General features: G+C 41.4%; 1 protein-coding gene across 10 annotated transcripts; it reads right to left on the bottom strand.

The window, feature by feature from the left end:
* Positions 1–23,840, bottom strand: asph (aspartate beta-hydroxylase). Of its 10 annotated transcripts, none has more exons than XM_034612719.1 (14): positions 23,651–23,840; positions 15,954–16,109; positions 14,472–14,516; positions 13,580–13,648; positions 4,756–4,845; positions 3,957–4,037; positions 3,728–3,807; positions 3,453–3,551; positions 2,898–3,148; positions 2,486–2,864; positions 2,299–2,449; positions 1,550–1,594; positions 1,354–1,401; positions 1–522 (listed from the first exon to the last, which is right to left on the bottom strand). In XM_034612719.1, exons 1-14 carry the CDS (start codon positions 23,694–23,696, stop codon positions 515–517), a joined length of 1,548 nt encoding a protein of 515 aa, XP_034468610.1. In that variant the 5' UTR covers positions 23,697–23,840; the 3' UTR covers positions 1–514. The 10 variants fall into 10 exon arrangements, with proteins under 10 accessions (XP_034468610.1, XP_034468613.1, XP_034468609.1 ...); XM_034612722.1 differs by lacking the exon at positions 23,651–23,840 and adding an exon at positions 19,788–19,926; XM_034612718.1 differs by lacking the exon at positions 23,651–23,840 and adding an exon at positions 17,528–17,754 and having other exon boundaries at positions 1,354–1,398.
* Positions 23,841–24,601: the final 761 nt, after the last annotated feature.

Raw genomic sequence — 24,601 nt, 5'->3', positions numbered from 1 at the left:
TTAAGTCATGGCCTCATTCTGCTTGGAAATTGTATTTAGATACAAGACGCCCATCTCAGAGAAATTTCAAAGTACAGTTCCAGATACTTTGCTGTTACAGCTCAAGACTCTGGTAGACCTGCTGCAAGTAGAGCACACAGATGTCACATTGCCTAGACATTTGGCCACTCACACACACGCACACGCACGCACACACCACCCTGAACAAAACTGGAAATGGGTGCTCAACTGAAAAAAAGATAGTGAACCAAAACTAAGAAGGAAAAAAAACAAGAATGGTAAAAACAGGAGTACCATATTAGTAAACAGTTTTCAGCCATCATTTCACGCTAAAAGGAAAATTTAAAGAAAGGTGTGAAAACAGAGGGGGAAAGATGGGAGGGAGGGTTGAGGTGTTGTCACAACGACTCATTCGTTCCCCGGAGGTGGAAAAATGCACCATTGTTCTGAGCGCACTCAGATGGTGCTGATGCAACGTCAGTGGGTCCCTGCTCCGTCACCACGACTGCAGCCTCTACGTTTCTATGGAAGCACAAACAGGATGATGTTAACCTTCACACAAGTTTTGTGATTACTTTGCGTTGGAAGGTAATTATAGTGTTCCAGTAAATATTTCCCATTTCCTAGCTTGTGTATGTCTGAAACGGTGTTAGATTCAGTGACATACACTGTCACTAGTTAACAATTCATGGTAGATCACAGGTTTTTTCTATAGTGCTGTGTGTAATTCATACACTTTTGTATGCAGTGCTTCCTTCTATACTACTGACACAGCTGTAGCAGGAGAAGGGGGATTCTTCCTCCACACAGCTGGCATCCTCCTGTAAACAACTGCTCTGGCCTCATGTCATTCCTTATGCAATAGGAGAAGTCTCACATGGTTCCACTGCTAAGCCAAGATCAGAGAAGGAACAGATCTCTCTACGTTATTCAAATATACATCCAAACCACAGGGGGAGCTCGGCTGGTTAAAGGTCTCCTCTGTTCCGTCCTGCTCTGTGATCACACATTCTGTGCTTCAGAGCAGCTAACATTTAGTCTCTTATTGGTTCTGCTGTAATGCCTCACCAGACAAAACACTACCTGCCGCTGCAGCATCTGTGTGATCATCCTTTAAGATGTGGTAGGTGGCAGAGCACAATCTTTAATGACATCACAGCTCCCGACAGTGCGTCATTGTTATTTTCACTAAATTCTGTCTTCCCCATTTTCCAAGCCAAAGCCAGTGTTGCATTCTCTCTGAACTATTTATGTAAAATGTGGAAATGACTTAAACCATGTGAATGGATGATAAGGTCATAAACTGTATGAACATCACTAATGAGCATCATGCTAGTGGAAGACAATGTTTACCTGTGGGCTCATCCAGAATCTGTTCCTCTGTCTCGACAAACTCAGCTTCTGCAAAGACAAATATATATTGTAAATTATAATTATATGTAATCCTGAATAATGATGTTTCCTCATAAAGCATTTACCTCAAACAAATGTATCACACGTCTCTCCCCTGTGTCTTTGTGTGTGTGTGTGTCTGTGTGTGTGTGCCTACCTTCTTCTTTTGTCTCCTCTTCCTCTTGGGCTACTTCTTCTGTCTCTGTAAAAACAAATACACCAAAAATCATACCTGGATCATCAGCTCCAGTTCTCTATGCTAACAGATTAGCAGAATTAAATAATAGTACACTTCAGTTTGTTATCTCAAGTCTATATCTCCTAATACAGCTACTGGACCTACAGTGGGTACTTATTTTCATCGTCTCTTGAAATGAGTGAACTTTATTCCCTCTGATGGTTCAGTAATCAGTGCTGAGTCACTACTTGCTCATAAAGCTACTTTATGCTTCAGATAGTACTGAAAATGGAAATCTGTTTGTAAGAACCTCAGATACTTGGTGAGCACTGAATGGTTTCTTCTCAACTCTTTAATCCAAATAAAAAAAACTGTCAGAAACCATCTTTGAAAAATATGTTTAATTGAATATATTTGTAATTTGACTTTTTAAGTTTGTCCCATCTGCTAACATGGAGGGGATGTATACTGCAGCACCAGGAGATGATCCAAATTTTGTTTGCTTCACTTTTGGGAGCCGTCATGTAGTATAGTCACTGGTGTCCACATTGAAAAGGCCTATAGACACTTTTTTACACACATGCAGTGTAAAAATTTGCAGCGTTTCCCTCTTGTTCTCAACTTATACTCAAGAGAGTGAATACACATCCCAAAAATGTTGAACTATTCCTATAAGAGTGATACAGTATGTTGATCAAAGTCAAAATACACCTCCTTTTCCTTCTTACCTGGGACTGTTTGCTCCTCCACTTCTTCTGGAGTATCCTCTGGGGCTGCTGCCTCCTCTGCAGCTGCCTCCTCTGCAACCTCCTCCACTGCTTCTTCTGGAGCTTCCTCCTCTTCCACAGGCTCCTCAACAGCTTCTTCTGAGGGAGCGGCCTCCTCCTCTACAGCTGGCTCGTCTGAAGGAGCGGCCTCCTCCACAGGCTCCTCTGAATGTGCTTCTTCCTCCTCTGGCTCCTCTGAAGGTGCTTCTTCCTCCTCTGGCTCCTCTGAAGGTGCTTCTTCCTCCTCTGGCTCCTCTGAAGGTGCTTCTTCCTCCTCCACAGGCTCCTCTGACAGTGCTGCCTCTTCTTCTGCTACCTCTTCAACAGCTTCCTCAGCAGGTTCCTCAGCTGCTTCTTCTTCTTCTTCCAATACCTCCTCAACAGCTTCTTCTGAAGGAGCTACCTCTTCTTCAAATTGCTCCTCAGCAGCTTCTTCTGAAGGAGCTACCTCTTCTTCAAATTGCTCCTCAGCAGCTTCTTCTGAAGGAGCTACCTCTTCTTCAAATTGCTCCTCAGCAGCTTCCTCTGTGGTAGTAGCCTCCTCTTCCTCAGCTGGCTCCTCCACAGCTTCTTCTGTAGGAGCGCTCTCCTCCTCTACAGCCTCGGCCTCCTCCTCAGCAGCCACCTCCTCCATGGTTTCCTCCACTGCAGCCTCTGCTTCAGGTTCCTCCACAGCCTCGTCAGCAGTCTCCTCCTCCACAGCCTGCTCGGTAGCCATTTCCTCCACTGGCTCCTCAGCTGCTTCCTCCTCTGCAGGCTCTTCTGCCATCATCTCCTCTTCAGTGACTGGCTCCTCCTCAGCTGGAGCAGCCTGAATTAGGCAATATCATCAGCAAAAGGTTAATAAGATATGGACATATTTGATTAACACACACACACACACACTTTTTGAAGGGTCAGGAAGACGTATGCTTTTCAGAACTAATGTTTGTTACTCTTAAGATCAGGAAAATACAAATGATTCATTGTGGAGGGCCTCCTTTCTGGCATCTTCCCTGCTAATGAGCTACTCCTCTGACTGGCAGTCACACTGGGGTACAGTCAAGTTCTTCTCTAGAAATCTGTGAATGAAACAGTATGCAATTATGATGCAACAATAACAAAAGGTCATATACCTCCTCTGTGGCCTCCTCGACTGGGGCCTCCTCTGCAGGGGCATCCTCCTCTACAACAAGAGGCTCCTCCTCCAGCACCTCTGGATCCTCCTCAATCACCTGGAAAGAAATACACCAGACAGATTTCAGGGACAGCTTCACATTTATATTTGTGTAGTTGTAGAGGTAATGATCCCAGTGCCAATGGAAAATCAACCTTCAGCAGGAATATGTTCCACTGAAAGCATTCAATAGTGTTTGCATCTGAAGCTTTTCTAATATTAACCTGTACAAACCTCAGGAATCTCCACAGGTTCTGGTTCAGGCTCTTCTTCAGGCTCTTCCTCAGGTTCTGCCTCAGGTTCTGGTTCAGGCTCTGGAAGCAGAGAGTTGTACAGATTGTACTCCACATAATCTTGAGTTGCCCGCTGCCTCCATCCCACCTACACTTCTGTACTGTATCTAGTACACACTTTTGTGTCCATCTAGGAATTTTCAATGATTAAGGCATTCCCACTCAGTTACCTGATGGTGGAGCAGAAGTGTCCTCTGCTACATCAGCTTCAAAGATCTCCTCCACAAGTACAGGGTCGGGCTCAACAACAGCTGAGGGGAGAGAAGACGACAAGGGAAATTTTAGCATTTTTTACATTGAGAGGCACATCTGTGTTATATGTCTACAAACATATAGAGTGATCAAAGTGATTCACTTGTAGCAGAATAAGCCAAAAAGTGTAATTTATTGATTTTATTTAGATTTTTTTAAACATCCCTTATTAAAAAAACCCAACTGTTGAAAACTAGTCCTGGCTTCGTGAACACAAGTGTAACTAATGACACTATTAACTGCCACATTACATTAAGGTATTACAAGAACCAATACTTACACAATAAGTCAATGCAAAAATTCTCAAAATTCTTACAGTATCAACAATGTCATAAGTGCTGCACATGAACTTCTTTCACAACTGATGAGTGCAGCAGAAAGTTTTTACAACTTGAACACAAATTAGTATAATACTTAATTTCCTTTTTTTAATATACAGAGCAAGTGTGGGGTTAGGGTTATCCTAGCCTAACCCTATCCTAGCCTAACCCTAACCCCATTCCTCACATTGACAATCGTCAGCACCAACAGAACCTCTGAATGACGGCTCAGTGTGAGCTGCTGGTGTCTGGCTGGTTACAGCCGTAATCCCACCAGCTGAGGAAGCTCGGTCACCTGACTACACCTGCGCTCCCTCTTCCCTCATTATCTACCATCACCATGTTCCTGTGCGACACTGGAGGGAAAGTATGTGTATAATGAACGTGCGTTTGTTACCCTCCGGTGTGGGTTCGGCTTCAGGAATCTCCACTGGGGCAGCAGCGTGTTCGTTACGGGAAGTGATGACAACAGCTTTCTCTTTCAGTCCTACATGAGATGATGCACACGTTGGCAAGGCAGTAGTAGAGACAGAATATCATTTACATACTGTATGTGTGGGTCCATCATGTGAATATTCAGTGATTGTGGTGTTAATTTTACATCTGATTTGTGGCTGTTGCAGAAGAAACTGAACAGAAGTCGTTTAGGTGGTATTGTTGCACAATGGTGTGAGTGTCTGTGTGTTTTAAAATGACTTGTACAGGACCTTGTGGGGACAGCTTTGTGTAATATCACAGAACATCATTCAGATAAAACATCACTTTTAACAGACCATGTGTAAGAGAGGCATTGGTTTTCTTTTGCAGACTGAAATTGATCTCATTAACATATTATGGTTTGTTGTAGATTGTTGACGGAAACACATTTGTGTAACATGTATACACAGGGAACCTTTTGTGAACTGTCATTTAACAGTGTACTGAAAAGTAATCCGTGTTATCCCAGGACAGGGAACTATTCTGAAGAGCAGGTCTAAACTGGATGTCAGTCTGAAAACAGAAAATTGAATAGGGTGATCTCCATTTCTGAACCTCGAAACACTCAGACGATTGACTTAACATCACTTTACGGATCAAGAACAAAAAACACGAGAAAGAAATGGATCCAGACACTTTATTGACAAAAGACAAAAACTTTAAGATAGTGGAACACAAATCTCCCTAAATTAAGAAAAACTCACATTGTAATGTTATCTATTGATTTCAATCTATTCAAATCCAACCATGATCACAGATACTTAAGTGTCTCATACTTGATATCAATACCATTTTGGACCCCTGCAGTTTGAGTTCCATCCCCCCCACCATCCCAATCTTCCCTTATACTCTTAGAAAATGGAAGCCAACTAAAAGCCTACAGCACAGCTTTGTTTCTGAACATTGGCTGCCGTCTGCTCATTACAGCTGTTCTCACATATGGACTTGGAACGATGTCTAGACAATTGGGTATGGACACAACTGGAGACTGTAAGATGTGTTCTCAACCACTGGACATACTCTGGTTTAGAGAGCACTGGATAAAGAAGGCAGAATAAATGATATTGTCAGCACATCTTTACTCCAGACACTGTCCTTCTCTGTTCACAGTCATTACACAGACTTCGTCCCAGAGGGCCCTTGAGACTCATTTCATTTTTCTGGTAGCATGGACAGCTAAGGTGGCTAGCTCAATCCAGAACAGGACGAAAGCAATTATGACACATAATATATTAAATTAGCCGAGCTGGAAAGAGAGCAAGCATGCTACGGTCTTGTTGTTGGGGAGGCCACTGAACATGTACTTCAAAACTAAACTGTTTACTTTGTTGCATTTGACTGCAAATTTGTTTCCTTCAATATTCTAAAATCATATTCAACAGGTGAAATATCTAATTTGTGCACCATGATGGTCATAGTGGGGATTAATGTGGACCAGCTGACAACCACTGATCTATACATCAACCAAATGAGGGAGGTATCATAGAAATAATAATACAAGATATTGGTACGGTACCAAAACAATGATTTTGAAGCATCACTGTGACCAATACAACAATGACAAGGCATAGATTCTTCTTTACCTTCATTGGATAAAAAATAGGCCAAACTTTGCAAATGTTAGTTGTCTAAACATGAGTGGATGTACAAAAACTTTGTAATGAATTACTAAGTTTAGTTCAGAATTGAAGTAGAACAAGTGACAAGTATATGAATCTGACAAGATTTGATTCTGAACAGGCAATGAGTGAATAATACTGGCTTCCTATGGGATCAATATAGCCCCCGTGAGACCATTACCTCTGTTATCACTTCTTGCCTCCACCGTCTTTGGTTTTCTTCCTTTTTTCTTTGCCAGATTCTCTCCCTCTACCCTTCTCCTCCTGTGCTTTCCTTCCTGCCCCCTCTTCCTTCGCTTTCTCTACCCCGTTCTTCGACTTCTCTCTCTCCTTGTCCTTGCCCTCCTCTGTCTTTATCTCATCCTGTTGTTTTGCCTTTTCCTTTCTTAGTTTCTCCAGAGAATTTGCCATCTCTTCTTTCTCCATCTTCTCCTCTTCCTCCTTCAGCCTGGCAGAGACTCTTTCCTTCACCCTGGCTGTCATTTCCTTCCTCCCCAGATCCAGCTTCTCCTCCTCCTCCTCCTTGTTCAGGAGCTGTCTGACTTCAGCCAGGGCCAGCTTGGCGAGCTTCTTAGCCTCCACACGTTCGTGGATGATGGCCAGCTGCTGCTTTAGAGCATCCCGCAGCTTCCGGCCCACATCCTTTATTGGAGGGGTCTCTGGGATGAATGATCAATGACAGTATTTGGGGCTTGACCACTCAAATGATTTGTTATGGGATGAAGACCATGCTTATATGTTACTGGACATCTACACACCAGACGGGCATGTCCATGTATTAATTAGGACCACAGCAAGACCAGGTCCATGCCACACTTGGTTTTTATTACTCTCCAGACAGTGTTGACTTTGTACACACCACCCGGATGTTACACTCGTTTAAGAAACAGGTATAAATTCTGTTCTATTCTGGTTTACACCAGTTAAGCAATTTCTTAAACATGAGCTAAATGTGTCAAGCACAGGCAAAGAATGAGGCCAAACATCTTTAAATCTCTGCAAACAACAAATAACCAATGCTTAATTTAATAAAATGGATCCAGAGTGTGTTAGTTTAATTAACACCCACTAAAACGAGTAGCTGACACTTTGTCCACTAGACCACACTGTAGCACAGCTTCATGCATGTGGCTGCCTGACAATACCTTTCTTAGCTCCTCTTCTGTCTGTGTCACCTGGTTTTTCATCTGACATTACACAAGAACAAGACATCAGTTACATCACTGGAATTCTTTACAGCCAATACCAGCGTTAATGTTAGAGACACACCATGTGTTATTCAACTGCAACTGACGTTTTGTATGAGATACACAGTGTTGCTGTAAAAATCTAACAGTTACTTTACTAGGCATCAACAAGAGATGAAATTCTGCTTGGATGAATCTAAATTGAGCCAGGTAGACCTTTTTACAGTCAACAATGTCACTAGACGAGCTAGTAAACCAAGAAGACCCTAGCAGTGGCTGACCTAAATGGACTATATGATATATTCTCAAAATAGGGTTTTATATAAAGGTTTCACAACTTTTAAATGTTATTGTGACCAAGTAATAAGTATATTAGCAGAGGTCAAGGCAAGGCCAAGGTGTTTTTAATGCACCAACTAAGTGCATGGATTTTCGGTCTCAATAACAAAATCTGATCTAAAACAAGTGAGGCCATTAAAACTAAAAAGTAATAAACTGGTTCTCTGTTTGCTTATGTCAGCAAAAAAGGGAAAAGATTGAGCATAGATTGTTTGATTTAAAAGGTCCAGTTACTGCTACACTGAGAGACACACATAGATGCTGCACATGACCCTAAAGGTTGTACTTTACAGAATTATACAGTAATAAATCTTTGTGCTTCAACAATAGCATGTATACTCATTATCTTAACAAGTTAAAGCAGGACTGGCCTGTTTCAAATCAGGTATCCTCTGTGCAATAGCTATTCAGTTGAACTGCAAACACACACCCTCTGTCACATGCACAGGGGAATAAATCTGGTGCTGGTTCCAATCTACAGGCAGCAATTATTGGATTCAAGCATGATGAATCAAACACCTCTCAGCATTAGCGGTCTCAGCCCACTGCTACCAATTCAACACACCCTTCTACCGCAGCACACTCCTCTCAACTGTCACACAACACAGACAAACTGGAATGACCACAATTCTATCAGTGCACACCCATAAACCTGAACCTTGACATTTACATCTCATGGCTGAGAACTACCGTCAGTGTATGATAGATAGATAGATAGATAGATAGATATATATATATATATTCATAATTTGCTGAGCAGACAGATGGTACAAGATAAACAATATGAAGCTCAATTCCTGCACAATGCAAAAGAACTTGAATGATGGGAAACAATCCTACAAAGCTTGTGTGCCACCTTAAACTGATGATCATAACCCAATATATCCCTTTACATTAACATGAATCTGCATCCAGATGTGTAAGCTGGTTAATGTCATCTGAAGACAGGGCTCAACTTTCACTCCTACAACTGTGGTTTTATTGTGTAAAGTGGGGAGACTTATCAAACATGGTGTAGTTAAGTTGAAAGAAAACACACTCAAATAGTGCCTGTGACCACATGCTGTACACAGACCTGTGTACTACCTGAATGACAGAGGCAGAAACTGACCTCATGTGAACACGCAAAGCACAATTTGTTTTGTGTACCCAGCTGCATAACTGAGGATCCAAGTGATAGAAATTGTATCACTCGTCCGAGGAACTGTACACGCCAGTAAATGAGCAAACACATACATGTATGTATTTAGACATCCGCTCTACCATAAAAACACAGGTCTGCTGTCGTTGTCTTGTAGAGAGTTAGAAGGGAAGGTTGATGGCTTTTATGAAGATGACAGCACCTAACAAACTAAGCATAGACTGGAGAACAGTAAACCAAGTCCAAAAATGGTCTACCTGCACCTTTAAAGTGTATGTAATCCATACAAAAAACAAGTTGCAGTTTTACAGGGGCACTGTGCCAAGCCATTTCCTGGTCAGGACTGGTTGCAAGGCAACTTGGTCCAGATAGCAGACAGGCAAAATAGTGGGGTCTTGCAAACATTAATGCTAGATTTGACATTTGCAATTACTATTGCAGATAGCAGTAGTTTTAGAGCCTCTCAGAGCCATGCTGCTGTATGGGTGTCCAATCTTTGCTGAGGAAGCTGCTTTTCGCATTTTTTGACATGGAGGATAGGCAGCAGAAAGACATTGGCCAGATTTATTATTCTGAGGAGTATGACTTCAAGGACAGATGTTCAGATGATGTGGCTGAGATCCAATCACAATGCAAACAAGTCCATCTCCAGATTTGGTCTAGATGTTCTAATATGATTCCGATGGATTTTGGATATATGGGAATTTGCATTTACACCTGCATTTAACACCATTTTTCTAATCCAGATACTAACCATGTTACTACCCGATAAAAATAAGATCCAAGACCAAAAGCCTTTAACGTGACAGTTTAAAGTAAAAAATAGTTAAAATTCATGCTCACAGTCCAGAGTAAATGTTCTCAGGATCAGCTTTATGGCATGCAGCAGTAGGAAAAGATTCAATGTCTTAAAAGAGACAACTAAGCAGCTGTCCAAGTGCAAATCACCTGCCAACATGTTTGTACAGAAAATAATGCATTTATAGAATCTTAAAAAAGGTTTAAGAGATGACTTATAAAAGTGTTCCTGAGTATCATGTCCACATCACAGCAGAGGAACCGACATCTATAAAAACTCCTTCAACAGGATTTTACTTTCACAAAATTCTGCTGGAACAATTAAGCAAGTTTTTCAAGTCTGACAATACTTGGGGATTGCAGTGGGTGAAACCTGGGATAGGTAGGGCCTACAGCAATAGACAAGACTGGAGATATATATACCCAAAGCTACTGGCTGGGTTAATTTGCAAAACCTGCAAAGGTATGAAAAGAAACCCTTTTCCAGAACGAGTAGCTTAGCCTGTGGGATGCGGAGACCCTTAATTTGCGCTATTGATTGTGGAGGCCGACTATAACAATCTTCTGCCCCTGTTTCCCATCATCTTTTGCTCCTCTTCTTCGGATTCCGCTTTCATCATCGTCCTCCTCATCCTCGTCACTGGCTTCCAGAGCTTCTCCTGAGGCACTAAGTTCCTCCTCATCCTTGGGCTCCAGGGGATTTATCAGACCGTACAGGAAAGTGAAGAAACTGTTTAACCAATCAGAGCCGCCCTCTTCCACTTCTTCTAACCAATCCAGAACCTTGGATTCACCCTGACCATCGCCCTCACTGGTCAAGCCTATGCAAACAAGAGCGGGTGGGGGTCGTGGATGGAGGAGAAGTTCGGGAGCACGGTGTGGGAAAACAAATGGAGGGACACAGACAGCGGGAGGAATAAACTAATAAAAAGGTCAGAGGAAAGAGAAGTGGAAAAACATGGAGGAAAATAATGCAAAATGAAACAATATTAAGAGCAGAGGAGAAAAGAGAGGGAGGGAAAGAAACAAGGAGAAGGTAAGAGAAGTTTAAGCGTAGGCTAGGCAGCAAGGGATCTACTTAGTCTCTATTTAAAACCTGTTAGAGTTGGGCTGTCTACTCATGACCAACAAAATCAAAAAGGAGACAGTGATGACCCTGCACCATGTCACAGCAAATCAGCATCGACCTGAACTCTCTGCACTGACTCAGTTCAAACTGAGAATTCAGTTCAACCTGCTCATCATGTGTAGACAGCCTAGAATCACAGAACAGGAGTTACACAGACTAAAGAGGAGATGCTACAGAAGAGTTTCCATCAAATGTAAATGTCACACTTTGTGTTTGCATGAGGGGAGCTGAAAACAGCATAATCTGCCCAAGAATCATTAGACTTGCAGACGATACCACACATGGAGATTAATCAGGTTGCTAATGTGGTCACTGTCGATGTAAATTGACATTTATTATGGGAATTAAAATATTGAATTAAAATATTACACTATGCATTCCTTTTTTGTCATCTCTAGATAGTACTACACTACAAGAGCTACTTTGAAAAGATAGCTGTTACTCAGATATTTAATCTTAAAATGTGATTGATGCCCAGTAAACATTGAGGTAGATACAGAGGGATCAATTACTAGAGGGAATGACTGAACATAAAAAAGGTCAAACAAACATGTAGGTAGTGATAGGATAGTTTAAAATGTACATCATGTTTAGAATGTAAGAATAGCAGTAATCAATATTGTAACTACAACAATGTGGATAAGGAACATGGAGGATGCTCTCCCATCATGGTGGGAGGTGGAGAAAGCAGCAGTTTGCCAGCAGACACAAGACTAGCTGAGCTAGTTAAGCTGATAAAAGCTGCTTTCATACATACACTGGATGCCGCAGATCCTCCGTACTTTCTCTGGAGGAGGTGCATGTGTGAACGCAAATGTGAGACGTCCACAGTTTCTACGTACTTTATTGGCTTGTTCTGTTATGAACGCGTCTGTGCAGAGAAACTCCTGCTGCGTTGGGCATGTTTGAAAGGCAAACTCTGGGTAAACGCCGTAGCAAATTGTCCGGATTTTACCCAGAGGTCCTGTCGGAAAATGGCCATAGAGTGCTCAGGTAAGAGTCAAACTATTCGCACTGTAATGAAAATGGACATATTACATTCTACTTTGTACTTTTTACTATAGAAGAGCTTCTATGGGTCTAAACAAAGAGCCAAGATACAGAGCTACACAGAGGAGACAACAAAGGATAAGATGAGGATAAGTCGTACAGAATATGCATGGGATCATGCACTGCAGTGCCAAAGCTTAACCATAAGATTGCTGCTTAAGATAATTTGGGTAAATGAATGTTAAGTGAGGGAGGTCACAGAGACGTGGAAAAACAGAACCACTTCTGTTGACAGATTGAGCAGCCTGGAGTCTGATCAAACTAACTGAGCATTCAACAGAGTGAGAAACCATCATGTACCCGAGGACTTCAGGGCAGAAACAGTTGCGCAAAGTTTGTAAGGACATATCATTTATATCCTTAACGCTGCTAGCTGCTGAATATCTTAAACACTGCAAAAGGCATTTTTTCCTGTTGATTCACATACAATGTTGATGTGCCTTCAATAGATTCAGACAAGAAGCAGCAGCGTCCTGTTGGGACATACTTAACTTTGAACTCTAGTGCCTGTCAGAGTTTAAAGCCAGATAAAGTTCCACTGCTTTAATGGACTCCAAATATTAAATTTGACAAATGTTCAGGTTTTCTGAGGTGGGACACATATCATCTCGTTGAGCCTGTTATTAAACAGACTCTTCTGTTTGAATTTGGCCATTTGATTACAGCTGTGGTCCAACATGTCAAAACTAGTGTAATGAATTGGCAGAGTTAAAAAAAGAAGCAGAAGCTGGTTCTGTATAAAACCATGCAACATGCAGCAGACTTCACATGGACAAGATAACAGGGAGCTGGAATTTTTTTAATCCAGATCCCAAATATCTAAAAAAAAAAAAACAAAAAAAAAACAGTACCACTACAACATAATCTGGTAAAAAAGGCTTGTCCATTCAACTTTTAAACTGCCTCATTAACCCCATTAATTAGTTAAATTTTTGACAGCAGGTTGTTTCACAAACCTCATGGGTTAGTTATAGTACTTACAAACACGGAGCACCTACTGTACTTTCTGAAGTTGGAGCCTATTGGCTCAAGAGTTTACGGTATGTGAGACTAATAAAAAGCTTTTATAAGTGGAGAAATTGAAAGAGATGCATAGTTATTTAGAATTACAAAACTGTTAAGAAAACTCACCAAACCTCCAAGAGGTACTTCAGTCCACAAAGTGTTATGGAGGAGTTATGCTTTTTTTGTGGTTATCATTGATTATATTGTCTCTATGGCAACTGTATGATTGTCAGTCATGCAAAAGAAACCCAAATGCCATTTCATGATTTCATCAAACATAAATTACACATCAGTGGTCTGCAGAAACTGTCACACTCAGAATGAATCTTTTCCGACTGTATCACGACAGAGAAACTAATAATGCAGTATAAAATTGTAAACGTTTGTCAGCGGAGAAGAAAATATGTTCCATCTTTTTACTTTCTGCAGGACACGGATAGTGTAATTGGCTGTAGATTAGAGATAAATTAACTTGCCTAAAAGAACTTTAGCGTCTTCGACATCAAAATCACCATCGCCATCTGTATCGTATGCCACCAGTTTACCTACAGCATTGACAAACACAGTGGTCTTAAGGTTTATCCTCACAGGAATCATAACACATTATTGAAAGGTGTACATTTGCATGCATCATCACGGGTACACACAAAAAGATGGACTTCACATCCCAAGTCTATGTCCTTATCTTAATTTTTTAAAATGATGTTCCCCATGATAATCGTTCCTGTTCAACCCTTTCCAGACAAAACTCAATACTTGCTCTGCATAAATTTGCTGTCATTGAAGCCAATGAGGCTTCAGTATACTCATTTAATCTAATAAAATCTAGCAAACAATAGAAGCGAATTTTATTTAGTTCTGCATTACGTATATTGCATACAATGGTTTTCAGACCGAAATGTGAACTTATCCTTTAAAGAGAAACACCAAGTTCATGAGACTGGCTTCTTATCATCCATCACTATTGGAAGGAGTTAAGCGGCGATATGATGGATTTCACCAACTCAATCAGCTAGGTGAATTTCTTCAAATGTGGGAGAACATGGGGACAGTAAGTGTAGATGGCTTTGTAAAAACTTGGAGAGGTTTGTCCAATAATGGGATCGAGGAAGGGCAGAAACAAGTCTGAGATGAAAACTATCGCTGCTCCGGGGAATAGGCCTTAAAATTACTGCAGTAGATTTTTCTAAAATTTGCATTTTAGCAGCTAAACAGGGATGATGATGGTCTCTGGCCACAGTTAGCCTGACAAATGGAGAATTTTATTCTATTAGACTATTACTCTGAGAAATGTAAAGTGAGTGAGGAAACTATCTTGACAGCACAACTATAAAAGACATGACAACAATCGTGGCTTGTGATTTTTACCTTGCAAGGCCTCAGACAGGTTAATTTGTAAGCCTTTAGCCTTGTCTGCATGCAAAACACAAAACATGTATATTGGAATAACGGCAAGATTACAGAACAGATTTGTAATTCATAGAATAAGATCAGATAAAGACAAGAACATTCAACATTAATAATTAGGAATGCAGATTAGTGGGAGACAATACAGGGTAATCAAACGTGACACAGACATGCAACTAATAGGACAATTCAGTGAAGCAGATCAGTTAATGGGTAGTTTACGTGGTCCACATGCAACAGACCAATGAGACAGCACTGACGGAGATAAATGTATGTTGAACAATGCATGGTACTTGTGATTAATAAAGACATCTTAATGTCTCAAAAAAAAAAAAGGTGCATTTTCTAAACTAAACGTGACATAAGTGATATAGACTATTTATAAACTTTATATGCTCAACTATATAAAAGTATGATATAACCTGGATGCTGAACAGCACAACACTGGCAATATTCAAATTGATTGAGATTTTTACTTTTTTAAGATTTAACTGACATATCTGCAGCAGTTATCGAGAAATTGATTTCACTTCCTTTTCAAGAGTATTTTGTTTAAAGCAAGTGTTGGTGCATCAACACATCGTACGGAAGGTGGCTGCACACTGTCAAAGCATGGACTCACCTGAGGAAGAAAAGGAAAAAAAACGCCCACGATCATTTAGCATGTGTCCCCAATAGGTGAACCGCGGCCTGGACCGGACCCAAATGCTGTTCTATACAGACCCAGAACTATTAGTTTGGGATGGACCGCTTCCATTTTAACAGACCGCTTCTATTTTAACCTGCGCAACCCTCGCATAGTAGTCATGGCAGCACATGCTAGAGTTTACTGAACAAGAGAAAGTAGCAACAAAGAGAAAAGTTAAAGCTGTTTAGTTGTTGAGATTGTTTATATGTGTAATGTAGTTATATATCATTTTTGTTGTGGAATAATGTCTTGCAGTGCATACTTTTTATTGTATAGTATTTGTATTCAAGAGATGATTAAATGATATCAATGACCAAAACTTTTTAAATTTTATTTTTGATAAATTCATTATTATATTAATCGAGTCATAAAAACCTATCGTTAGATTAATTGAAAAAAATAATCGTTAGGTGCAGCCCTAGTTGATGAGAAAGTAATAAACAGAAGGACAGTGGATGGAAGCAGACTCACATCAGGTTAGTAATGAATGCTGAAGGTCTGACTAAAATGCTCTGACAATGGTAAAAATCATGGTTAGACTGGTTCATATTCAGGGTTGGGGTTTACTTAAGGAACAGATGACAGTAGTAGCTGAGGAAGGGTGATGTGGGAGAACGTTGAAATGATGACAAAATCCACACAAGTTGCTTCCATACATTTTCAGCAATGTGTATGAGATGAAAAACACTGTAGAAAGGAAGTGCACAATAATCTGCTTTTCAAGTCAAAACAGATGTGTTGCACAGTGAACTCACCAAGGACTCCCTGATAGTCAACCAGGTCAAAGTAGACCACGGCTACAGAAGTCCAGACTCCGAGCAGGGCCAGGACGATGAACCAGGTGAAGAAGCTGCCGCTGGATCCAGAGTCGGCCTTCTTCCCATTCTTACTGCCAGCTTGATTTTTCCCATCTGCAACATTACAACAGTATATGGTGTCAGATTCATATGTGGAATTGACACTTGGATTTCCTTTTTGCTCTAATATCAAATCATTAAGTCACATTGAGAAGCTGGTAGATTTTATTACCACTTTATGCATTTGCATAGACTGTATCATGCAAGCTTAGTATGGAATACAGCAATACCAATCATACAGTCTTGATTAAGAAGTTGTCTTTTAGCTTAACCACGCTATACGAGTTAGCAGAATGTGGAGGGAGGTCTGCCAGTACAGAGAAAAGTAATAACAAGAACTGATAGTCCACCTTGTCAATTACAGTAGATGTAGCTTGATGGATTGGTATTGTTTCCCAGTAAGTCACAGAATCACCTGAATACATCTGTGGCAGGTGAACTTTATCTGCTCATATCCCTGATCACTCCCACACTGTCACTTGGTCCGCTTTAACCTTAATTTTAGACCCAGCCAAACCTTCTAAACATGACTCTAAAGGAAGGAGTCATATAAGAGAGTATGGTGGGCAGAAAGTTCTGATAGAAGAAAACCTTCTGAAAGGAGCCGCGTGTCAACGTTTCCTCAGAACTGGCTCTGGGGAAAAGAGCCATGCGATGGAAACGGAAAAGTAAACCACATCCCAGAAGCTATTCCGGGGGTGTCGACGATATCCGACAATGCATGATGGGAGAAAATAGAGGCAGGGAGAATGAACAGGTGTTGTAGGTCAAATCTCACACAGACACACACTCAAAGAGCATAGTTCAGAGTACTTACATATATGATATACATTTCAAACAGTTTGCACTGATAAATATAGTGTTAACTTTGAACACAAGGATTTTCTATCACTGTATCAAATCCTGAGCTTCATTATGAGTTTGAGTCATTTTTTGGGGGATAAAGACTAAGTTCAGTTTACCATTAAACTAACATATACTTAAGTCTCTTAAATTCTCTAAACGTCTGAGGAATCCACGTCATCTGACACAGGAGACAGCAAAGGACATTTATATCTGTTTTGTTTCTATGTTTCTCAGACAGTTCAGCGTTAGTGTCTAGATTAGCATAAATTATTTAGCCAGGGGAAGACTGCAAGTTGCATTAACCCTGTTCGGGATCTACATGTGACCATGACAAAGTCAAACAGACTAGGACCGTCTAGAAGCACAAGTTATAGGTTCTAAAATATTCCATCAAAATACTGTAGTGTTGCAAAAATCTATTTGTGTTGTTTAGTATGTGTTAATCCTCAACAGCAACTGGCCAACTGGACAAAAAACAAAAAAAAGGTCACACACAAGTTTAAATCTGATTTAGCACACAGTTCCTCAACACATAACCCAACAATCCCCATACATGACCTCCCAGATGATTTGTCTGTCCATGTCAGCTCTCTGGTCAGTAGTCCTTGAACGCACACCTTCCTCACCTTGCATTTCCCCAGCAATGACAGTGGGGATCGCTGTGATAACAGGAGTGGCGGCGGACTCCACCAGGGTTACTGGATCACCCATCCCTGCCGACTGGCAGCCGGGTTCACTAACTAATCAAACAGGTTTACTGGCCACAGAGACAGCATGCAGTCCCAGTTCAGAGTAAAGAGCTGCTGTGTCTCCTAGCCTCGAGTCCTCTTTGTCTCACTATCTGTCCCGTCCCTCTACCTCCAATGACTGCCTTCCTTCTCTTACTCAACTGTAAGTCATCCTTGCTCGCTGTCCCTTTTGTCTATAAGCCTAATATAGCTCTGGGGGTCAAGAACAGCTATTTATAGTATGTTGGCCCAGCTGGCACTGACACAGACAGAGAGAAGAAAACAGGCATCAACATCACTGACAGGCTTGCCAGCCACTGGCAGCTTTACACAACTACTCTCTTTCCACCACCTGATCTGGAGTATTATATTCAATTATCTCTGCAGCACTGAGAGACCAACCAAGCATATAACTCTAAGCACCTGTCCAGGTGTTCTGACAAACAGCCCTGAAGGCAAACTTCTCCAATGTGCACTTATACTGAGTGCAGCAGTCTTTGTGACCAACTGTCGTTTAAAAGTTCCATTCTTTTTTTTTTTTTACATTTCTCAAAAACACCTGTCAAAAAACTATCAACACCATCAACACTGCACTTCTTCACATTCTTACCAACACTTGCCATGTTTGACTTTGATCAAATGACTGGTTGTTGAGAATGTTGAAGGACAGTCAGACAGAAATGTCTTTAATTTATACTAACATAACCAACATAAGTAGCAGATTCTTATCTTTATATGTGTGTAGTTAGCGTGACCATCAATTGCTTAAGTGGAATAACAGAAGTGCTGAAATGAAGAGTTGATAAATAAAGTAGTTAATTGGCTTAAACTTAATCAGCCAACAACCAAATAATAGGTATTTTAAATCAAGAAAATATGCCAGTAAATTTTTGACAGTTCCCTGCTGCTTATTTCAGTTCTGTATCAGGGTTAATATTGTTTCCCTTTAGTTTCGTACAGATAAAATAAACTTAAAAGAATGCAGAATTTTTTGTATTTTATGCAATGCAAGCCCTCCATAGTATCATAGTTCAGCTGCATCAGTCATTTAAATGACAGTTCTTGTGGCCTAAGGCTGTTACAGCCACACAAAGCTTCTCTCATTAACGCAGCATAGGTTTGGGGGTGGTGACTGACCATTATTGTGATCTACAGGTGATATGCACAGCTTACACACACACACAAAAAATACCACACATGTTTTCATTTAAAGAAAAGTAAATCACACTGACAGGGCACTGAGATTAATCCATCAAAAGCTGATTCCTTCCTCTAACACACAAACTCAGTCTTTCTTAAACCTTGGCTTAAGGAAAAAGTAAATGTTACACAGACATAGGCACTCGGGGATTGTAAATGTCAATACGATTACATGAGTCACATTCAAACTAAATCCTAGTTTAATTTGAATCAGTTTGGAAGAAACAGCTCTCAGTCAAAAGGGGTTTCAAAGTTCTGTCTAGTTCTTGGCAAACAAACAGCTCACAAACATGATTGAAAAAGTTCCAGTGACAAAGATGTCTTTTGTAGTCCTAAAACACAATCACACCAGAAAGCATCATGAAACTGTGTGGTCCTGAATTTACAGCACCTTACTCCCAGTCTCATGATGATGTCTGTCACACTAAATACCAGTCAATGCAAACAAAGCAGAGGTATTCTAGCCCTAAACTAAGCCACAGGGCCGATACTACAGATACAGGCAGTGCCTGTATGTCGACATTTGACTCAGCAAGAAATTCAGGTTTGCCCATTGGGGTTAATGTTAATGGCATTAGAAATATTTAACATGAACAGGATTGTGAATAGGATGATCGTTGAAGACTGCTCTTGTTCTTCTCCCAACACCTAAAAACTGTGCTACATTAAAAACAGTTAACACATAAATGCATTAAACTATATTAACTCAAAGGGGACCATTAACATTTGTTTTGGAGGATCAACTATCAAGAGAACTCCACCCAAAAGGACCAAAACACATCACTGGTCAAAAATAGAATAAAACTGTTGAATTACTCTGAGAAACCCTGAAAATCTTAAATCCTGCAGTCTAAGGTGAATACGTCTCACACACAAACTAATACAAAGAGTTAAAACTAGCTACATGCACAAACAAAATACACCAGTGCAGAAACTTAAAGACCAAACAATACCATACCAGTTTGTTCTGTTGTATACTCCATTCTCAGAGGACAACCGCAGCTGGTTCACACAGGAGGAATATGCAGGCCACAACGTTTCTTTCCCTCGGCTCAGTGTCTTCTGTGACACTGCACACACAGTGCTCCTCTCAAGTCTTATGTAAGGGCTGCAGTGTACGCCTTCAAACCTACTCCTCCTGAGGGCTTTTAACATGTGTGTGTGTGTGCTCATGCGTGTACACTCACATGCAGGTGGAATTACTTTTCAGGGCATTGTAGTTGGACACACTTTTGATACTGCTCTTCGTCATGTGGCTGACAAAAGTTCACTTTAAGAGCCAACGACATACACTGCTGAAGTGTAGCACTTTACTGGCAGGAGACCTTTCTTACAGGTGGCACCAGGATCTGTGATGGTGCAGAATAAATGCCATTGCTGGAGATTGTTATCCACACCAGCAAAAAGGCAGGAAACAAATTCCATGTCTGCTTTTGTTGTGAGAAATCCCCAAAAATCATGTGCATTAGCCCAAGCTGTTTGTTGAGCTAGCGTCAAGCTAATACGATTATAATCACAGGCTCACTGCACACAAACAGTCCAAACACAGCACAGCAGTATATATACATACATGCATGCTCTGGGGAAATTCCATTCCACAATTAATGGAATTACAGCAGTGCTACCGTGTTCTCTTTATTTCAAGCTACCTGAATTATTGCTGTCAACCCATACAGGGTATTTAAAACTTGCAACACCAGGTAAAAACTTTGAGCATTGTAATTTCATGCACGGTTAAATGGCGATGTTTCCATCTAAAGGATTTAGTTTGCTGATGAACACAATGCAAATACAAAGGGCACAACGCAGCATCACACTTCAGTCCCACTAAAACAGGCAAGGCTGTTACCCTTCTATCTCTGCATACTGCAGCGACTGGCAGCCCTGTGGGGGGTAGATAAAATGATATGATGTAGAATGGTAGAAAAAACACATGGAAGTTAAGACAATGTTTTAAAAATCCCAAGTTGAGGAAATATGAAGCCAATATTTAAATTGGGTGTAAATAACTCAAATACAGCAACAATATGAAAGTGATCAACACATCTCATGTAATCTCAGAGATGAACGATTCAGATCAACCATATGACCAACTACAGATGAAATGATGTGAAAATTGTATCATGATTATAGTGACCAAAATTATTACAACTATCAGCATCAATGTGATATTGTTAAAATGTACTGTAAATGTTCAAAAGTTACTGGTACAAACTATAGTACTTTCACCATGTTTTATATTGACATAATATATATTTCCAATAAAAATGATGATAGTATTTTCATTAGTTATCGAAGATCAACAACTTGTTACTTTAAGTGCAGGCCGCCATGTTTTCATCTCACACAACAAATGCTGCGCTTGTTGTCGACTTTGGTTGATCCTGGCCTCCCAAAAATAAAATAAATAATAATATCAAAAGGTGGTGTCAACAAGCGATTCTTTTCCTCTTTAGACCGCATGCCTGTGAAACACTCGGTATATAACTCACTGTGTATGCCTTTACTGTCAGGGCCAAAACCAATATTTGATAAGCCACCATGAGTGTTTGATCATGTGATGTAACTCAAATAAATACAGAAAAGGTGCAGAGACTCAGGGTAACCACCCATAGTAGCTCAGTCTGCCTTTCGACAGTGCAAATGGCAACAAGTCATAGGGCTGACATTCCCTTGAGGGCCATTAGCTGAAACATAAATGAAAATTTGTATATATAAACATCTTTCAAAGCGGCACTCAGTTATGATATCCTGTTCTCAAAGAACTTGGCTGAACTTTTCAGATAGAAAAACTGAATGCAATAACTTTTCCAGGGCTGTAGTCTCCCATTCAAGTGATTGCTGGCGCTTTCATCTGACCATGTCATTGATAATGAGAAGTGCGACTTCGGTGACTTGTGAAAACAGATGTAACAATTTGGACACCCTCCCCCCCCCAGGGGAGACTGGTCTTTGGTCGGATTTATTTTCTGTTGACTAAACGAGATCTACCGCTAAACAAATACACACTGTGTCAAAGAAGTCATCAGTGAGGCATTTGTTAAAGCACATGTGACCAAATGGTTACGTTTGTATATCAGAGCTCAACAACCAAAATGTAACACCTCCCCAAAAACAGTGGGTTAACATGCCTCTGTTAGGACAATCTTTCAAATTGGTGTTTTATGCTTGAGGCTGAACATAGCAAAATTTGAATCTTTTTTTAATTAATTTTTTTTAATAGTTTTTCTATCGTGTGATCATTATCTTTTTGAAATGATTATGCATTTGGCAAAAGAGGCCACATATGGACTGAATGTGGAGTATTCATTTAAAGCATATAATTTCAAGGATGTCAAATAAATGTAATAACTGTTATCTTCAGCTGGAAACTAATCATCCTTCCAAGCCAGTCTTCCTTACCAGACCCATTGTACTGTGTTTCATGGTAATCACCAGTGTGGACTGTTGAACCATACATTCATCCATAGGGGCTGTGGTGGGCGGGGTCATGAGAAGACCCGAAAAAAAAAACTGAACATTTTGTTCCCTACACTTTGCTATACCACTAAATGCCCTTTGATCCCCTACAGCACGGGACACTATAGACTCCACACAGATAAAGACAGGGTCGCTGGAATATACTAGAAACTTCCTGTTCCAACGCTGAGCTTCTGCAGAAAGACAGTTTATTCAACATTTTATCCTCCTATGGAGACTCTGCAGCTCCATGTAGTCTGGTTGTGGTATTAAGTAATATCCCAGTCACTGTTGCGGCCGAGAGACGTGAACGTCCTGTGCAGACGGGAGAGGACAAGGTGTTCTCTAAAGTTACATGAAACACGCCTCCTCCCAGAGTTTCTCTCCACATACACACACGTGGGCTAGCACTCATCGAGCCGCACTTCAGCGTGGGGGGGGAAGTTATTCAGCTACGTCCCGTAAACGAATAACTTTTACATTTTAAGTAAATGTTACTTAATGCAGATCGTGCTTAATGCTTATCACCAGCAGCTTTAGATTGACTTATGCGGGGTGGGGTTGTGGGAGCCAAGTGGAGAAGGGTCGCGCTTTGGGTGTTTGCCACGTCATGACATCTCTACACGACAATAGAGTCGGTGGGCTGTGTGTGTGTGTGTATAGTCCGGGTACAGACTGAGACCCCGGGGTCCACGTCTAAACCCCACCCACGGCCTCCGGTACTGACACGTGAACATTTGGTGGATGAACTGGGGGGCGGGGTGCCCACATGCACAAAGCTGGAGGAGCAGGCCCGACTGCTGATCCCCGCAGCCGGGCCTGCACACAGGACTCTGGGTAAAGATTTACACCCGCACGGGAGGAGACTGCACGTTATACATCTAGCGTGCCAACCCAGTGTTCCAGCGTAATCCCGGGAGCCGCCATGGTCCACAGGCCGGGCTCCAGCTGGTGGCTCCCTGAGCGGCGGAGCACCAGCACAATAACCATCGAGCGTCGACACAAACGGCGAGATATAACGCTGCGTGCGTGACAAATATATACGTGCACCATAGGAGCACCGAGCTGACGACAGTGTGCGCGAGAGAGACCGCGAGAGAGCTGCAGTGTTGACGTGCTAGCACAATGTCCCAGGCGGTGCTAAAGCAAAATGTGCACAAGTGCTCCGCGCACCAGCTGAGGAACAAAACTAACGAACACACTCGCAAATAGCTGCCCGCATTTCGACACGGCTTTCGGAAGCTACATTGAGCTAGCTGTCCCGGAGCAGGGCCCACAATGAACCAACAGCTTGACAAACGATTAACTTTGAAAGGCCGGACAGTGAAAGCTGCAGCGCGAGGGAGGGACGCAGCTACGCACCTTTGAGTTTCAGGGCACCTTTGGGTCCTTTCCTTTCTTTTGCCATGGCGGAGCTCTGGGAGTGGAGTAGCAGGAGGGCAGGAGCAGTCGGAGGCTGAGTTTCTGTGGATGAAAAGGAATCTGAATTTCGCCTCCTGCCTCATAAAACTCAAGAGAATGGAAACCACGTCCCCCTTTCTTATCGACGTGTCTTTTGGCCAATGGCGGGCATGCGCCACCAACCAGGCGGGGCAGAGAAGCACATCTGGCCAATGGCATTCGAGAGGCGTCGGGCTTATTGAACTGTGTGGATAGTCTTCTCTCTGGTCCCCGCCCCCCGCGCTCCTCTGGAACGTGGCAAGATGGTAGCACCGCGAGGTTTCCCTCCCCCCCCAAGCGCCACTCATCCCTATTATTTCAACATGGTACAACCACAGCGAAAAGAGATAAGATAGTATACTATAGTGTGCATGACCTTATGTAGGGTTGTAATTCATTTTTATTCCATTTTGAAACGTTGTTGTGGGAAAAAAATGAGACCAACCCAATTATAACATATGCACTTTCCCATACTCATGCAGAGGCCCACTCACAAACTGGTGTAGTCTTTTGTAGTCTCTTGCAGTATTTTGTGTTTGTGAATGTGGCCAGAGACCTTCAACACGTGGGGTTAAGACCCGTCTTTTTTTAATGATAAGCCTGAGGCAAACATATACCAGCTATATATACACACAAGAAATAACGCCATTGGCATCCATAATCTCCAATTAGTGATTAGCTAATCAGATTCATAATTTCTCCCTATATTACTGCTTATGTTACCAGAGAGGAAGCACAAGCATTTTTCTTTTATCGAGACATAAGAAAAATAACGTCTCTGCTCACATGTGATCAGTGTCTGTGGGTTTGTCAGTGTTTACTAGCTCCAGACGACAGTGAGGTGTTAGCTGGGCTTCAGTGGATTTGAAACGG

Source organism: Hippoglossus hippoglossus, chromosome 17, assembly GCF_009819705.1.
Source record: "Hippoglossus hippoglossus isolate fHipHip1 chromosome 17, fHipHip1.pri, whole genome shotgun sequence".
NCBI classification, from domain to species: domain Eukaryota; kingdom Metazoa; phylum Chordata; class Actinopteri; order Pleuronectiformes; family Pleuronectidae; genus Hippoglossus; species Hippoglossus hippoglossus.
This window is presented reverse-complemented; position numbering and strand designations above follow the sequence as displayed.